Source organism: Garra rufa, chromosome 23 (genome assembly GCF_049309525.1).
Source record: "Garra rufa chromosome 23, GarRuf1.0, whole genome shotgun sequence".
NCBI classification, from domain to species: Eukaryota; Metazoa; Chordata; class Actinopteri; order Cypriniformes; family Cyprinidae; genus Garra; species Garra rufa.
Window position 1 is genome coordinate 5,166,493 of NC_133383.1, and position 18,619 is coordinate 5,185,111.

General features: G+C 36.2%; 1 protein-coding gene across 2 annotated transcripts in view; it reads left to right on the forward strand.

Annotated features, from left to right (window-relative positions):
• The first annotated feature begins 3,564 nt into the window (after positions 1–3,564).
• Positions 3,565–18,619, forward strand: part of ttc28 (tetratricopeptide repeat domain 28) — a 253,373-nt gene continuing 238,318 nt past the window's right edge. For both annotated transcript variants that reach the window (XM_073829886.1, XM_073829887.1), the window contains exon 1: positions 3,565–4,332. In XM_073829886.1, the coding sequence (XP_073685987.1) occupies positions 4,306–4,332 (27 nt within the window). In that variant the 5' untranslated portion in view covers positions 3,565–4,305. The remainder of the gene's footprint in view (positions 4,333–18,619) is intronic.

Below are 18,619 nucleotides of genomic sequence, written 5' to 3' on the forward strand. Positions count from 1 at the left end.
GAAATTGCAGCCTTTTTTCTCGCAATTCTGACTTCTTTTCTTCGCAAGATATACATTTACATTTGCAGAAAAAAAGTCAGAATTGTGAGTTATGAACTCAGAATAATGAGAAAAATGTCAGAATCACAAGATTTGTGAGAAAAAAAGTCAGAATGGCAAGATATAAACTCACAATTGCAAGAAAAATGTCAGAATTGTGAGAGATAAATTTGCAATTGTGAGAAGGTCAGAAATGCAAGAAGAATCTGAATTTCAGTTTTTATATCTCACAGTTCGGACTTCATAACTCGATTGCTAGTCTATATTACGCAATTCTGAGAAAATAAATCTGAATCACAAAATTTAAACTCATAATTGCGAGAAAAAAGTCATAATTGTGAGATAAATTTGCAATCGCAAGAAAATCAGAAAAGCAAGAAAAATCTGAAATGCAAGTTTATATCTCACAATTCAGGCTTCATAACTGTCAATTGCGAGTCTATATTATGCAATTCTGAGAAAATAAATCAGAAACGAAAGATTTAAACTCGCAATTGCAAGAAAAAGAGTTTTTGTCTTGAAATTCTGACTTTATTTCTCGCCATTCTTCATTTATATCTCACACTTTTTACTTCAATTGTGAGTTTATATCATGCAATGAGAAAAAAATAATAATTATATAATAATCTCTCAATTCTGACTTTATTTCTTGCAGCTGCAAGTTGATATACTACAATTCTGACTGTATAACCTGCAGCTGCGAGTTTTTGTATTTCGCAATTCTGAGAAAGAAGTCTAATTTCGAGTTTATATCAGGCAATTCAGAGAAAACAAGTCAAAATTGTAAGAGATAATCTAGCATTTGCAAGAAAAAGTCAGAATTGTGAGATAAAAAGTCACTGCTACCTTTTTTTTTTTAAATTCAGTGGCAGAAACAGGCTTCCATAAAATGCACAGTGGGCAGGTGCAAAAGTGTTTTGTGTGTGTATTCTGTCGTTCCATTGTGTGAATGTGTAATGGAGTAACTAATGTCTATAATTCGTGCTCTAGGAAAACAGTTTCTGCTGCAGAAAACAATGTGTTTTGTGTGCAAATGCGGGAAATGACATCGCAAGGCATAGCCCTACCCTCTTCCTGTCCGTCTACACTTACGGTGGCATTTAAAGTTTTTGAAATCGGACCTCAGAATAATATTATTAAAGGATCAAGACAGTTTGCGAAGCCCAGACACAGGGAATCTCTCTTAAGAAGCACAACACCAAGGTAAACAAGCACAGAGATGAATCTTTAAAGACGTCCGGCGGTGGACAGAACAGGTGTCATATTACAGAGCTATTTCCAGCAGGGAATGCAGTAATTGATTTTGCTTTTATAAACACACTGGACTCCAGTGCCTGAAATAAATCTTGAGCATGAATGCAGTTAATGCATTCTGACTCAGAAAACACATTGCTGTTTGTATGGACTGTAATGTGATGCCTTTATATAAGCCACATTCATTAATCACACAATACTGTGGTGACACACACTGTATGTTAGTTTGATGCCGACAGTTTATAATCATTTTCATTAATAAGCCATTAACAAACATCATTACATTATATAATTCTTAACAGATCATTAGCTAATGTACATTTAGATTAGAAATTACACACGGCTTTACTTTACAGTATCTGTATTTGAATGTACATGAACTAATGATCTGTTATGTATTATGTTTCATAATGTTTCTTAATGTCTTTATAAGCACAAAAGTTATTCTGACAGTTATTATGAGTCACCCACAAAGTTATTATTGATTTGACCATAATCATATTACTTTTGAGACAAAAAAAGTCAGTGAAGATTGCAAGATATAACTTTGCAATTGAGAGAAAAAAGTCAGAAATGCACACAAAATCTAAATTGCAATATTATATATCACAATTCTGACTTTATAACTGACATTTGCAAGTCTATATTAGACAATTCTGAGAAAATAAGCCACAATCGCAAGATTTAATATCGCAATTGTGAGAACAAAGTCAGAATTGCGAGATATAAATTTGCAATTGCGAGAGAAAGTCAGAAATGCAAGAAAAATATGAATTGCATTTTTATATCTCACAATTCTGACTTTATAACTCATAATCGCGAGTCTATATAATGCAATTTTGAGAAAATAAGGCAGAATCGCAAGATTTAATATCGCAAATGTGAGAAAACATTCAGAATTGCGAGATATAAATTTGTAATTGTGAGAAAAAGTCAGAAATGCAAGAAAAATCTGAATTGCATTTTTATATCTCACAATTCGGACTTTTTAACTCTTAATCGCTAAGTCTATATTATGCAGTTTTAAAAAAAATAAGGCAGAATCACCAGATTTAGTCTTGTAATTGTGCAAAAAGAGTCCAAAAAGTAAAAAAAATGCCAGACCTGCTATGTATATTAAATGGCAATATATGTCATTTTACTGTAATATGCAAAAAATACTGTAAAAATAGTTTTGCAGTAATTGTATAGTAATTATTGTGACTTAACTGCAGTTTTTATCGATTCAACCGTAATCATAATAACATTTGATTTATGCATTTATTTATTTATTTTCTCATAAAAATTTGTTTAAGATCAAACAATCACACACTACCGCTCAGAAGTTTGGGGAATGTAAGAAATTAAATTAAATTAAATTAAATTAAATTAAATAAATGATTTTATTAAGCAAGTAAATAAAAAATGCAGCCTTGAATAAAAGACTTCTTAAAAAAAAAATATTTCAAAGTTTGAACCAATTTTACTGTAAAATGTTTAAACTTATTTTACAGTAATTATGACTTAACTAGAGTTTTTTTTTTTAATTGAATAACCATAATCATAATAACACTGACTGGTTTTATTTTTTCATGAAACGTAAACGATAAAAATAATAATTAGCAGTGATATAAGAGACAATGTAATTTTACTCTAAAATAATTTTTAAATATTTTTAAAATGCACAAATTATTCTAATTCATTAAAAGTATGTGTACTTTAATAAAATATAGTTTGAAATGTTTAAGTAAAAAGTATTAATTGAGTGTCAGTTACTGGACTTTAATAAAAATGTTATCAGTGCATTTACAGAAACAAACATATATAATAATAATAACAATATATATAATAATTCCGATAAATTGCTGTATTTAGATCATTTAATTTATTGACATTTAAGAGTTATGAATTTGTAAAACATACAGTTACACCTTGTAATATAGTCATTGTATTTTACAGTAAACCACATTTATCATATTTATAAGATGAATAGGTTTTGTTGCCCTGGGAGATGTTTTCACTGAAAATATGACTCGTTTTGTTTTTTTTCTGAAGTGATGTTTAATCCAATGTCATGACTGGACAGTTTATGGTTTTGGGCGTGTAAAGGTTTGTGCTCGAGTACTTTTATCCTCTTTGTGCAGCAGTGGGCTTCATAAATCCAGATTATGTGTGTGTGCATGTGAGTGTGTGCGAGTGTATCCGGCGGCTCTATGACCCCGCGGACTCCTCCTCTTCTCCTCCACCTCCTCCTCCTCCTCCCTCTCTCAGCGCAGAGGAGCAGCGGGGAAGGAAGTTATTAGTGTTCTGCGCTCCAGTTCTGCGCTGTCGGAGGATATCCTTCTCCGTCCAACTCTCAAATTCCAAGGATTTTTCTGTTTTTCTTTCCCACTCCTCCTCCTCCTCCTCTTCTTCTTCTCTCCAACCGGATCCGTCTATTTCTGCGCGTCTTTGAGTTTTTTTTTTCTTCTACGCGCGTGTATGTGTAGAATTACGCATCATCTCTGGAATCTCGATCCAGTGTGGATTTTTTGGGAATATTTTCCATCAACGCTCGTTTTCACTCAGAACTTTTCGTCGTTTGCCCGCGTTCGGAACACTTACACGGAACATTTAAAGACAGACCCGGACTGTTTCGAGCGAAACGCCTAGCGTTTATCGGAACAGAACGGAAAGTTTTTCTTCTCTTTTTCTCCGTGCGAGGCACATCAGCCGCTGTCACGATGGAGAGCGAATGTCTCCGCATATAGCGTGCCAAGTGTCCCTTCTGCGTTTTTACGAGCATAATAATCTTTTATCCCGCTTTTAAACGGACACAAACTACCAGTTGAAGGCAATATCTCCGGACTGCGAGTGTTGGATTATCAGGAGGACACTAGAGGCTCCAGAGCTCTGCGCTTTTACGCACGTTTGCGCGCCTGGAGAGCGTCATGAATCTGCCGTCCGGAGACGCTGTGACTTTATGTCCTCATCCTGAATCCTACTTCTCTGCCATCGTGATGTTTTGATGCTGTTCATTTTTGCTTTACAAATATGATGAAATGGCAGCCCCGGAAGAAGGTAAGACCGACATCAGAGATTTACGCGAGCGTTTTCTGAGTTTGGCACTAGATCAGGAGGGGAAAGACCTCTGCATGAACATGATCTTGAAGGAGCAGCGAATTCGTGCTTTGATGTTGAACTGCTTGATGCATCAACTCCAAAGTAGAGGATTTGTGGATAGATATAGACTAGATTGTGGTTTATATGCAGAAAAAACCTTTATCATTTATCTGGTCAGAGTGATTTTTCTCCTTTTAATGCATTTTATCTTCCGTGATTGATGATCAGATGTGAAGTCACCTCAAACATGTTTGATGAATGCAACACTTTGACTTGTATATTCATAGCATCTGTAACTTTACCACAACCTCAATATCGTTGAAGACTTGCTCATATGGTCATTACAGCATTGCATATGCTTTGAATTTCATTGTTTTCCAGGTCCAAGTCGTTTGATGACACAATCTGTGACCTGTTTTGCTGTCTTATGTTGGTTTTGAATGAACTAAATGCTGAGTGTCCCATTGCCTTGGGCACTTTGAACGCCAGCCAAGACTTGCAGTTGCATTTTCAACTCCACTAGAGGGCAAACACCCTCAGATCACAAGAACCTTCCTCCCTTTCCATGTTCTTCTGAGAAAAAAATAATAAATCCATGACATTCCTCTGCTTTTGTTTAAGCGGAGATTTTGATTAGTTCACGTTGTGCCTGTAATTGCATTTGCTGTATTGTTGCGTCTCCAAGATTAAAGGGCCCTAAATGGGTCTTTTGTGCATCAAAGATGATGACGTTCAGCGAGTGACTCATTGCTACAGCTGCCGAACACCTCTTAGGGTTTGTAAATAAGACCTCCGTGGAAGATAAAACCTGATGCGCAGCTGGAGAGCGGCGTATGATCGCAGGGCGCAAACAAACTTCGGGTTCCTACGCCGGCGTTTCTCGATTCCTGTGTTTGTGCTGTTGTTGTTCAGTTCGCGGGTGACTTAAAGTGATGATATGACAAAAGAACTTGATTATTTTGTTCTCAATGGAAGACAAAGAGTATTCAGCGCACCCCGGCGGGAGTCAAATCGCATTCGGCTCATTAGGGTCTCCACTTTTCTCCTCTATTGGAGGCATATTGTTTGGAGCTGCAGTTAATCAAAAGGCACCGCAGGCCGCACTCGACTACAAACACGCTTGCAGAAACAGGCACGGCATGGAGTGCGAGTTTGTCGTGACTGTTCGCAAGGCTAAAACTCAGTGCTTTTGACTTGCGTAACCTGTTGTTTTGATGGTGGAGCTCTTTTGATTTGATGGAAACCTTTAGGCAGTTCACAATTTGATTTTGAGTCAAAGAGTCGTGTTCCAAAATGATTCCTGGTGGAAAATTGCAATTATCAGTCTGTGTTTGAACGGATTCCTAATCGTTTGAGAAGGAATCGTGGTGTAGGTATGTTTAAGGGATGGTTTTGGCATGGGCGAGGGTTTATGCAGGGCGAGATCGCCCAGGTTTTTGGCACGGTCACTCATACAGTTGGCCGACTGCTCACATTCTTCTCTGAGTTGGCTCAACACGTTTCCGAAAGGGTTTTGCCATTAGCAGAGCACACTCACAAACCATCACATACACTGTTGTTAAAAAGTTTGAGGTTAGATTGTTATTTTTTAGTCTTTTGAAAGAAATTGGTACTTTTATTCAACAGGGATGCATTATATTGATCAAATGAGACCATAAATACATTAAAGAATTCTGAAGAATATTAAGGAGCTCAACTGTTTTCAACACTGATAATGAGTAACAGTGTTATTTTAGTGTTAGTATTTCATTTTCAGCTTTGCATCCCAGGAATAAATTACATTTTAAAATATATTAAAACATTTTACTGTATTTTTAATAAAATAAATGCAGCCCTGGAGAGAGACTTCTGTCAAGAACATTAAAAAAAACTTTGAAACAGTAATGTATGTTTCTAGGAAAGTCATGCCTGAGGTATTTGTGACCCTGGACCACAAAACCAGCCATAAGGGTCGATTTAAACAGCTGAACAGCTTTCCATTGATGCATGGTTTGTTTGGATAGGACAACTTTTGGCAGAGATACAACAATTTAAAAATCTAAATATTCAGAAAATTGCTTTTGAAGTTGTCCAAATGAAGCATATTACTAATCAGAAATTAAGTTTTGATATATTTACAGTAGGAAATTTGCAAAATATCTTCATGGAACATGATTTTTACTTAATATCCTAATGATTTTCTGCATTAAAAGAAAAATCGAGAATTTTTTGCCTTGTGCTACTTACGACTGGTTTTGTAGTCCAGGCTCACATTTTTATACTGTTTGATTGTCCACTATTATAAATCAGATCACTTTTAGTCAGCAAGCGATGAATTGTTGAGTAATTCATCAAGTCTGTAGCACATACGTAGTTTAGTATTTAACTAGTGTCTTTGAAGAATGTATGTTGAATTCTCAACAATCTTTTAGTACCAAGTTAAGATTGATTCCTCTCTACTGTCTCACGCTCATAAACTTTTCATCCCTCCTTTTATCATTCCTTACGCTCTTTACGTTTTTGTACTCCTCCTGCTTTTGTTTTACTAGCGTTTGTCCTACATGCATCTCTCTCGTCCCTTCCGGTATTAAGATCGTCTGGCCTGAAGATGTTTATCTGCGTGCTTTTAAGTCACTCATAGTAATACTCTTTAAAAACTAGGCCTCTCGTGCCGTCCCTGAAGATGAATCCCACATTTGCCTCTCCGTAAAGATCAATAAAGCGTCTCGGAGTTTGCCGAAGACCTCTCGGGCGCCTCTGCTCCGGATTGGATTACACTAGTATGTTCAAAAGCACTTTATATTTTTCCAGCGCCACTGTCGGTATGCGCCGATAAAGCTTGTAGAGGGGAAGACTTTGTTTACCGCGGATTACAAGGATTACGGCGCTCTCGCTCGCTCTCCCGGTATCACTACCTCAGCAGATTAAACATCCCATCCATTACTCACTCAGAAGGGCTCTGAGAGCGGCCGCGGCCCTGCGGTTATCTATTACCGAGGGCAGATGTACAGGGTGCTTATTCACTGTGTCAGGGCGGCTGATTCAGGCCTACGGAGGCCGGTGGGCCCGACCCGCGAGCGATAATTCTCTCAAACGCACGCTCTTTTAATCATTTAGCCGTGAATAATTTGGAGATGATGAAAGTAGCTGAAAGACAAGAACCTGGTGAAGTTTTGTGCTTTCTGGGGCATCCGCGATGAAAGCGCCGGCGGAGCGAAAAGCTCATCCTTGGAATGGGTTTTATTTTTAGGTCGGCTTTGTTTCGTTCCGTCTTGTCAGCGTCTGAAGCATTTTTGGACGTTATAGATTCTCAGTTAATGATTTGGGGTATTTTCAACTTTTTCACGCAACAAGTGTGTTAGAAATCAGACAAGCGTGTTCATATCAGGTATTAGCATTTGTGTTCCATTAGGATCTTTTTCAAACAGCACGCTGTTGTTCAAAAGTTTGGGGTCGGTAAGATTTTTATTGTTTTGGAGTGAAATGAATACTTTTATTCAGCAAGGACGCATTAAATGGATCGAAAGTGACAGTAAATATATTTAGAATGTAACAAAAGATTATATTTCAAATACATGCTGTTCTTTTCAACTTTCTATTCGTCAAAGAATGCAGAAAAATACAATGTATCATTGTTTCCACAATAAATATTTTAAAAAGGCAGCACAACTGTTTTCACTGAAACAGTGAAGACTGCTGAAAATTCAGCTTTGCATCACAGAAATAAATTATTTTTTTAAACGTATTCAAATAGAAAACAGTTCTTTTAAATTAAAATAATATTTCACAATTTTACTGATTTTACTGTATTTTTGATCAAATAAATGAAGCCTTGATGAGCATAAGAGACGTTGAAGCATACATCAAAAAAGGTTTTGTTTGAAACATCTCACTGCGAATGCTTCATCAATACACATTATTCAAAAGGGAACATTTTTTAATTTGATCTTTCATTGGCTCTGCCTCTGAAACAACTTACCCTTTCTGATGACATCTTCAAGCCCTCTTAACTTTCAACTCCTTTCCTCCAATCACATGCACTATTTTGGTTTATAAAGTCAGTGTTTCACAGTCTAAGCAATAAATATAAACTCAATACATATATTCTCATCAAATATCATTTTTAACTTAGAAATGTGTCACATTATGGAAGTAAAACGGATTACGAACTGCGTTTTTTACATTGATTTTACTGCAGATGTTGCAGTAATGATGCTGAAAACATCACAGAAATAAATTATTTTTTAAAACATTTTCAAATGGAAAACAGCTATTTTAAATTAAAATAATATTTCATAATTTTACAGATTTTACTGTATTTTTGTTTAAATAAATGCAGCCTTGATGAGCATAAGAGTCTTTGAAGCATACATCAAAAACAACTTAATTTACATGAAGATTTTAAAGATACACTACAAAATGTTTTGTTTGAAACATCTCACTGTGAACGCTTCATCAATGCACGTTATTCAAAAGAGGAAAAAATGTTTTTTCATTTTTCATTGGCTCCGCCTCTGAAACAACTTTCCCTTTCTGATGACATCATCAAGCCCTCTTTACTTTCAACTCCTTTCCTCTAATCACATGCGCTATTTTGGTTATAAAGTCAGTGTTTCACAGTCTGAGCAATAAATATAAACACAATACAGCTATTCTCATCAAATATGCTTTTTAACTTAGAAATGTGTCACATTATGGAAGTAAAACTGGAAGTAAGATGGGAGTAACAAAGCTGTAAATTCAGCTTTGCATCACAGAAATAAATTACATTTTAAAACATGTTCAAATAGAAAACTGTTTTTTTAAAATTATAATAATATTTCACAATTTTGCTGATTTTACGGCATTTTTGATCAAATAAATGCAGCCTTTTTGAGCAGAAGAGACTTTGAGTAATATTGATTTACATGCAAAATAAACTTTTTTTAAAGATACACTACAAAATGTTTTGTGTGAAACATCTCACTGCGGAGAATTCATCAGTGCACATTATTCTAATAGAAAAAATTGTAATCTTTCATTTGCTTTGCCTCTGAAACAACTTTCCCTTTCTGATGACATCATCAAGCCCTTTTAAATTTCATCTACTTTCTACCAATCACATTCGCTGTTTTGGTTTGTGATGTCAGCATTTCACGGTCTAACCAGTAAATAACTTAGAAATGTGTCACAATAATAGGGTTGTAAACTGTATTTTTAAATTTATTTTACTTCAGATGTTTGGCTAGCAAATATTAGCGTAAACAAACCTTGCAAAATGACCTATTGTGTAATTCTCAAACTGCTCTTTCTAAATATCGAACGCCGTGATGATATTGTTAAAGGCAGCAGGAATAGCTAGAGATGCTTGATATCTTCTCATAGAGATGGAGCATTTTTTTCCCTTCTCTCGGTTTAATAAACGATACTCCAGTCCGATGTGATTTAGCGGCAGATTCACTGAAGTGGGCTTAACCCTTATCGGAGGCGATACTCCTGCGCTAACCTCATTTAGCAGCTCTTAACCTCTGGGGAGCTGCAAAACCTTATCTCCATTTGATTCCTGCGTTATTTATTAGATCTCTGCGGGGAGGCTATCGTTCTCTCGCCATTATATCCATCACCGGAGCCGCTCGTGTCCCGCGGCATCCAAACACAGCTTAGCGAATTCTCCGTGACAAACGCGCTATCGTCTACCGCACCTGTTTGGTTGGTATGTGGCCACTGATTTTTGATTTTGACTGAGCGCTTTCCGTGTCGACGGGGCGTTGTGTGGATCTTGATGAGGAAGGTGTTTTTGAAGAGCCTCCCGCAACGAGAAAGGAAGCGCGCGGGGAGACAGGTGGATGATTAACCGTCAGTGGCCGACGCACCTGCTGGGTTTATGATTTGCCAGCGTATTTACAGCCTTCCACGATGGGCAGAAACGCTCCGAATCAGACGCCCAGGCAGACGGCCAGGCCTGCTGCGGGTCTCGCGGCTCACCTGCGTGTGAATGCTTAGCTGCGTTTTGAGGAGCCAGCGGGGGGAGTTATTAGGCAACCTTGAATAGATTCCCTCTGGTTCTCATCTTTCAGCCGCTGACACCAAGATGAACTTCCTGTTCTGCTTGTTCCCTCTGGTTTTCTGCCTCCCAGATTGGCTCATTTCTCCCGCAAGATGCTGTACCTAACACACACACGTTTGTATTAAAATTTGTGAAAGAACATAAGGTTTTTAACTTTGGTTACTGTTGATAACAATCTTTGTAGAATGTTCTATTGTCTTTATAAAGTGAAAAAATTGCAGTTTTGTTTGTACAACCAAGAGAGGAATGTAATATACTATTTCTACCAATTCTACCAAATAAGGGTCAATTATTTGAAATTGAGATTCATACAATCTTAATAAATAAGCTTTCCATTGATGTATGGTTTGATAGGACTGGACAAAAGTTGGCTGAGATACAACTATTTGAAAATCTGTAATCTGAGGGTGCAAAAAAATCCAAATATTGAAAAAATTGCCTTTAAAGTTGGCCAAATGAACTTCTAGGTTTTGATATTTATGGTAGAAAATTTTCAAAATATCTTCAAGGAACATTTTTACTTAATATCTTAATGATTTTTGGCATAAAAGAAAAATCGACAATTTTGACCCATACAATGCATTGTTGGCGATTTCTACAAATATACCTGTGCTACTGGTTTTGTGGTCCAGGGTCACATATTAGAGTGCTTAATATTTAGAAATAGCAGTTTGTGAGTTACATAATGACAGATTTTTTAAAAACATGTTTGTGTATGTTTGGACCAGTTGTCAGCTGTCATAAAATCAACATGAAATGCCATTCGTAACCCATTTTACTCTCATGATCAGACCCATTTCTAGGTGAAAAAGGATATTAGATGAGAATAAACGTAGGGTTTTCAATAAACCTTAGAGCATTTGACTGTAAAATTGCTCATCGACTTTACCATTAATAGAGCATTTCATATTTAGTATGAGCTCTTTGTGACTTATAATGTGCTACTACTTTTTGGAAGCATTTTAGTGCCCTGGCATCGACATTTGTGACCCTGGACCACAAAACCAGTCATAAGTGTCAATATTTTGAAATTGAATTGCAGTTTTGATTATAAAACCAAAAGAGGAAATAAGTTACATCTTGACAGAAAGATATAAAAGACTGTTTTTACCAATTACTGCCCGCTTTAACAATATGTGACCCTGGACCACAAAAAGTAATTATATAATGAATGAACAGATATGCTTTTGATTGAAATATGGTTTGTTAGGATAGGACACTATTTGGTCGAGATACGACTATTTGAAAATCTGGAATCTGACGGTGCAAAACCTCCTATCCTAATATTTTTTGTCATAAAAGAAAAATCTATAATTTTGACCCATACAGTGTATTGTAGGCTATTGCTACAAATATACTTGTGCTACTGACTGGTTTTGCGGTCCAGGGTCACATATTAGAGTGCTTAATATTTAGAAATAGCAGTTTGTGACCCATTTCAAGTGGAAAAGTGTATTTGATGGGAATAAATGTAGGGAGGCCAAGACACTTTGGTGTCACAAACCAGAATAGAGCATGTGATTGGAAACTCCTGCTCACTTTAGAAGAGTTAATATTTAGAAATAATGACGGCTTTTTATGAAAGCATTTTTGTGTATGTTTGGGCCAGTTGTCAGCTGTCATAAAATCAACATGAAATGCCATTTGTAACCAATTTTACTCCCAAAATGTGACCTATTTCTAGGTGAAAAAGGATATTAGATGAGAATAAATGTAGGGTGTCAATAAACCTTGGTGTTACAAACCAAAATAGAGCGTTTGACTGGAAAAACTCCTGTTGACTATTTAGTATATCATATGTACATCGACTTAACACACAGTATTCACCACTAATAAGCTACTAAATATATTGTAGTAGCCTAAACTTTTGTACAGCTGCTTTGCAACGATTTGTATTGTGAAAAGCGCTATACAAATAAATTTGAATTGAATTGAATTGAATAGTATGAGGTCTTTGTGACCCATTATGTGCTACTACTTTTTTGTAAGGGTTTTAAGTGCCCTGGCAGCAACATTTTACCACGTTTTTGTAAAATTATGTTTAAAACTATAAAAACACACAGAACTTCTATAAAAAGCGAGGGTCGTTTTTATCAGCCATGATGTCTTGAAGTTTCTAAACTGTGTCTGATTGTGTTTCTACCAGATGCTACTGAATCTAATATGACTGATAATGCTGTTGATGAAATCAATTTAAGCTGCACCCCGGAGTTCATTAGATAGATGAAGTGTGTAGTGCACACTTTAGAATGCATGCAAAAATACTCCATGATACTATTTCTGCAGTTTTATTTCTGCTTACTGTACAATTTTCCTGCATGCATGGAGTACCTGCATGACCTACTTCATCTGCCCAAATCTGCAGTACACAATCAAAGCACAGTGTGTATCCTGAGGCAATGTACTCGACTTGACCTTCCATTTCCAGTGTGACGAACGAACCAGAACTGTGATTTAGCATCTCTGTGACTCGTTATTAAGTCAGACTGCCAAAAGTGAAGTCATTTTTACGCTAAATTGGATTAAAATGCAAAATAACCTTACTACTGAGATGTTAAACATGCATAGTGAGGTCATGCAGCATGCTACTGTTTAAGACGTTCATACTGAGTGCATAATGCAATATGCAGCATACTATTTACTTTAGTATGTACTAGTATTCCATTTACATTCGCCATGGATGTTTCATCATGTAATGACTCTGCTGATTGCTATTGATTAGCATGTGTGTGCATGAGCGCATGTGGCGTGAAGATACTGAAAGAGGCCAGAACCGCTGTTAGTCAGACCCTCGAGCGGACGCAGAGCCGCGTGAATAAGCATGCAGGACCATTCCGCAACACATTTCCCCGTGTGATGAGGTGGAAAAACTGCTCAAATGCAGCAGCCCGGGAGGATCCCGCATTCAGACCTGCTGTAGCGCAGCTCATCCGCACTACAAAGACAAACACAGCCGTTTGATCGCGCCTCTGACCTACTATTCTCCCGGCTCCATGTGTTGCTTTATTTCGCTACTGATTGCGTTTCATGCAAAATAAGGCGACCACATAAAGGTGGGCGAATGACCAAACTGTGAGGAATTTAATTTACAGGCACAGTATTTTTATTTACTTCATGTATTTTTGTTTTGACAATGAAAATAGTTCCAAAGAAAGTTGAGCAGAAGTACCTGTCGCATATCTCTGTGAAACACACAGTAGTGCCGTTCCTGAAAAAAAATAGTGTTTTGGAACGAATCGGTTGAGTAAATGATTTAGTGAATCACTTATAATGGCAGTCACTTGCGTTGTTCCTGAATGAGTCATTGTGTTTGAACAAATTGGTTAAGTAAATGATTCAGTGACTTGAAAATCATGGCAGTCACGTGCGTTGTTCCTGAATGAATTATTGTGGTTATTACTTGTTTTGTTCTTGAATGAGTCATTGTGGATAAAACAAATGGGTTGACTAAATGATTCAATAACTCACTAATAATGGCAATCACTGGTGTTGTTCCTGAATGAGTTGCCATATTTGAACAAATACATTGCGTAAATGATTTAATGACTCGCTTATAATGAAAGTCACTTGCTTTGTTCATAAATGAGTCATTGTTCTTAAACAAATTGGTTGAGTAAATGATTCAATGAATCACCTATAATTTTAATAACTTGCGTTGTCCGTGACTATTTCGTTGTGGATAAAACAAATCGGTTGAGTAAATGATTCAATAACTCACTAATACCGGAAATCACTTGCGTTGTTCCTGAATGAGTCGTTGTATTTAAACAAATCAGTTGAGTAAATGATTCAATTAATCGCCTATAATGGTAATAACTTGTGTTGTTCTTGAGTGATTCGTTGTTGATAAAACAAATCAGTTGAGTAAATGATTCAATAACTCATTAATAATGGCAATCATTTGCGTTTTTCCTGAATGAGTCATCGTATTTGAACTAATAAGTTGAGTAAATGATTCAATGACTCGCTTATAATGGAAGTCCCTTGCTTAATTCATTAATGAATCATTGTTTTTAAACAAATCAGTTGATTAAATGATTCAGCGACTCACTTATAATGGTTATAACTTCTGTTGCTCTTGAATGAGTCATTGTGGATAAAACAAATCAGTTGAGTAAATGATTCAATAACTCACTAATAATGGCAATCATTTGCGTTTTTCCTGAATGAGTCATCGTATTTGAACTAATAAGTTGAGTAAATGATTCAATGACTCGCTTATAATGGAAGTCCCTTGCTTAATTCATTAATGAATCATTGTTTTTAAACAAATCAGTTGATTAAATGATTCAGCGACTCACTTATAATGGTTATAACTTCTGTTGCTCTTGAATGAGTCATTGTGGATAAAACAAATCAGTTGAGTAAATGATTCAATAACTCACTAATACCGGAAATCAATTGCGTTGTTCCTGAATGAGTCGTTGTATTTAAACAAATAAGTTGAGTAAATGATTCAATTAATTGCCTATAATGGTAATAACTTGTGTTGTTCTTGAGTGATTCGTTGTTGATAAAACAAATCAGTTGAGTAAATGAATCAATAACTCACAAATAATGGCAATCATTTGCGTTTTCCCTGAATGAGTCATCGTATTTGAACAAATAAGTTGAGTAAATGATTCAACGACTCGCTTATAATGGAGGTCCCTTGCTTTGTTCATAAATGAATCATTGTTTTTAAACAAATCAGTTGATTAAATGATTCAGCGACTCACTTATAATGGTTATAACTCGTGTTGTTCTTGAATGAGTCATTGTGGATAAAACAAATCGGTTGAGTAAATGATTAATTCAGTCGTTAATAATGGCTATCACTTGTTTGTTCATGAATGAGTCTTTGTGTTTGAACAAATCAGTTGAGTAAATGATTCACTTATAATGGCACTCACGTTTCTTATCGATTTACCTGTTCTATTCTATACTCTTAAGTTGGACATGGACTTCTGCACATTTGCATATTTGCAGTCATGCCACCCAGCTTTACATATCCCTAGCATTTATTAATTTCTAGATAATATGCATTATCTCCTGCAGTGCTTTCAATTCCAATTGCATTTCACAGGCTCTAATGAGTTTTTCTGATCTCTCTGGGTCTGAGTTCACAACGCACCTACTCTTGTTTGCCATCGGCGTGTGGAAAGACATGACAACCGCCAAGCAATAAATCCTCAAATCCCACTAATTCCATCAGAGTTTGTCAGAGATGGGGAGATTTCAATCGCCGTGACCTGGTGAAAGCGCCTCTTTCAGGAGAGCAGAGAGCTGTTTCTGTCGGCCGCCTTTGTACGCGGCCCGCTGACTTTCTTGACAGGTAAATTGAACGGTAAACGCTACAGAGCTGCATTTCACACGCAGATTGATCGGCTGTGCCTCGCCGGACACATTAAGCTGCAGGAGTTTGCCACGCTGGTCTGCTGTTTGAGCCGTCCGTCCATAACAAAACACTGATGTTTATTTCCAGGTTGTGCCATGTGAGCCGTTCAGACTGGAGTATATATGGGGATGTATTGAGATTTAGGATATGTTTGCAATAACTTTACTTGAACTTTATTAGCAGAAATGGCTTTAGTTGGTAAATGTGATTAATTTTTACATTTGGTAAATGTGAGTCAGTTCAAATTGCCCGCTTCAGTGAATCGTGATTCGTCAGTTCATTTGCATCATGGTTCAAAAGCAGGGTAAATGTAGTAAATGTTGTAGTAAATACTGTAGAAATGATATTTGCCAACTCTTTTTGTTCTTCTTGCGTTTGAGCAGCTCATTGCAGCAGCAGCAGCAGCGGTGTACTGTTCATCAGCTGCCAAACTGAGAGAGAAGAGCGGGAGGCAGAAAGGTCTGCTGAAGGGCGTAGGAGGAGGAAGGGAAGGCATTTGCTCTTGTTGTAGCTCTCAGCTGGTTCACCTTGAGCTACGCCGGTTTGTCCATTTGCTAGCGGAGCAGGAAGTGTCAGTGTGCTTTGAGGGGAAGTAATGAGCAAGTGGGGCATCCGTTTCATGGATGGAGCTTTTAAAAATAGTTTTCTTTCATTTAAATGAAATATAAATATGAAGACTTGCAACTTAAATAAAAACAGAAATAATTTACATTTAAAGTACTAAAATGACTTCATTGTGTTCGAACAAATAGGGTGAGTAAATGATCCAGTGACTCACTTATAATGGTTATAACTTGTGTTCTTGAAAAAGTCATTGTGGATAAAACAAATCAGTTGAGTAAATGATTCAATGACTTGCTTATAATGGCAGTCACTTGCTTTGTTAATGAATGAGTTACTGTTTTTAAACAAATCGGTTAACTAAATGATTCAGTGACTCGCTTATAATGGCTATAACTTGTGTCGTTCTTGAATGAGTCATTGTGGATAAAACAAACTGGTTGAGTAAATGATTCAATAACATGCTAATAATGACAGTCACTTGCGTTGTTCCTGTTTGAGTCATTTTATTTTAACACTTGAGCAAACGATTCAATGATTTGCTTATAATGGCAGTCACTGGTTTTATTCATGAAGTGAGTCATCAATTTTGAACAAATCGGTTGAGTAAATGATTCAATAACTCACTAATAATGGCAATCATTTGCGTTGTTCCTGAATGAGTTGTACTATTTGAACAAATAAGTTGAGTAAATTATTCAGTGACTCACTTGTAATGGCAGTCACTTGCTTTGTTCATAAATGAGTCATTAGTTTTAAACAAATTCGTTGAGTAAATAATTCAACGACTCCTCTACAATTGTAATACCTTTTGTTGTTCTTGAATGATTCGTTGTGGACAAAACAAATCAGTTGAGTAAATGATTCAATAACTCACTAATAATGGCAATCACTTGCGTTGTTCCTGAATGAGTTGCCATATTTGAACAAATAAGTTGAGTAAATGATTCAGTGACTTGCTTATTATGGAAGTTTATTATGGACTTAGAGCTTAAATGGTTCATCAGAACATCTTGAACAGTCATTCTATAAAAATTGCGATTCTGTGTTGATATTTTAAGCATTCTTAAACTAGTTCATTCATTTTGAATGTAAACGGTCATTTGCAATGATATTAAAAGAAAATAAAACTAAAAAGTTTTGATTTTATATGATAGTTATTGAGTTTGCCAGAATAATCAATAAGAAAAATGGTGATGTATTAGGAATCGTTTTGGAAATGTGACTCTGTAGATCAGAATTGCATTGAATCGTACTTTTATTCCAAGCTTAAACTGAATGTTTGTTGGATTTTATGCACCTAGATTTGATTAGATCATAAAATGTTATGTTGAAAAATTCTGAAAACATTTTTTTAATACCATGCACTGATAAATCATTCATAATAAGACCGCAAACATTTATTGAGAAAGTGAATTTAGTCAATTTTGATTTCATGTCTGTAACTCATACTTAACACATCAGCTGTCTAAAATGAGTTTTTACTATTGAACAGATTCACACATTCAGAGACTGAAAGCTATTTGTGGTTCTCCAGCAGCGAGAGCGTGTAAGCAGCCAAACTGAGCACGAACACCCCGAGACGTCTCACCCACCCGCCGCGTCACTCACAGATCAAACCAGCTCTCTGCTTCTGGAACGTGTGAAAAGATGAAATAATGGAGGGCCACAGGGCAGCGCTCGCCGAGGCTTCACAACACCCGCTAATGTAATTGGTTTCAATTCCCAGCACTGCTGCCGCACCCTTCGTACCCACAATGCCCCTCCACACTTGTCACTTCCTGCGGCGTGAGGACGAGCACATGAGAATACAGCCATTTAGATTTCAAACACCTTTGTCACAAAAGTGTGAATCTCTCTATTTCGGTTTGGAGAGACTGCGATAGGACTGCATGCTCTATTCTGAAATAGAAAAATTTGATTACATTTATTTCCAAAAACCATTAGGATATTATTGAAGATCACGTTCCATGAAGATATTTTGCAAATATATCAAAACGTAATTTTTGATTAGTAATATGCATTGCTAAGAATTTCATTTGGACAACTTTAAAGGCGATTCTCTCAATATTTAAATTGTTTTTGCACCCCTCATATTTTAGATTTTCAAATAGTTTGCCAAATATTATACCATACATCAATGGAAAGCTTATTTATTCAACCAAAAATTGACCCTTATGGCGTTTTGTGGTCCAGGGTCACATATAATGTGTAGACTTTTATTATTATAATTAAATAAATTTTTTATATTTATATTATTATACTCTACTAAGATGAATACA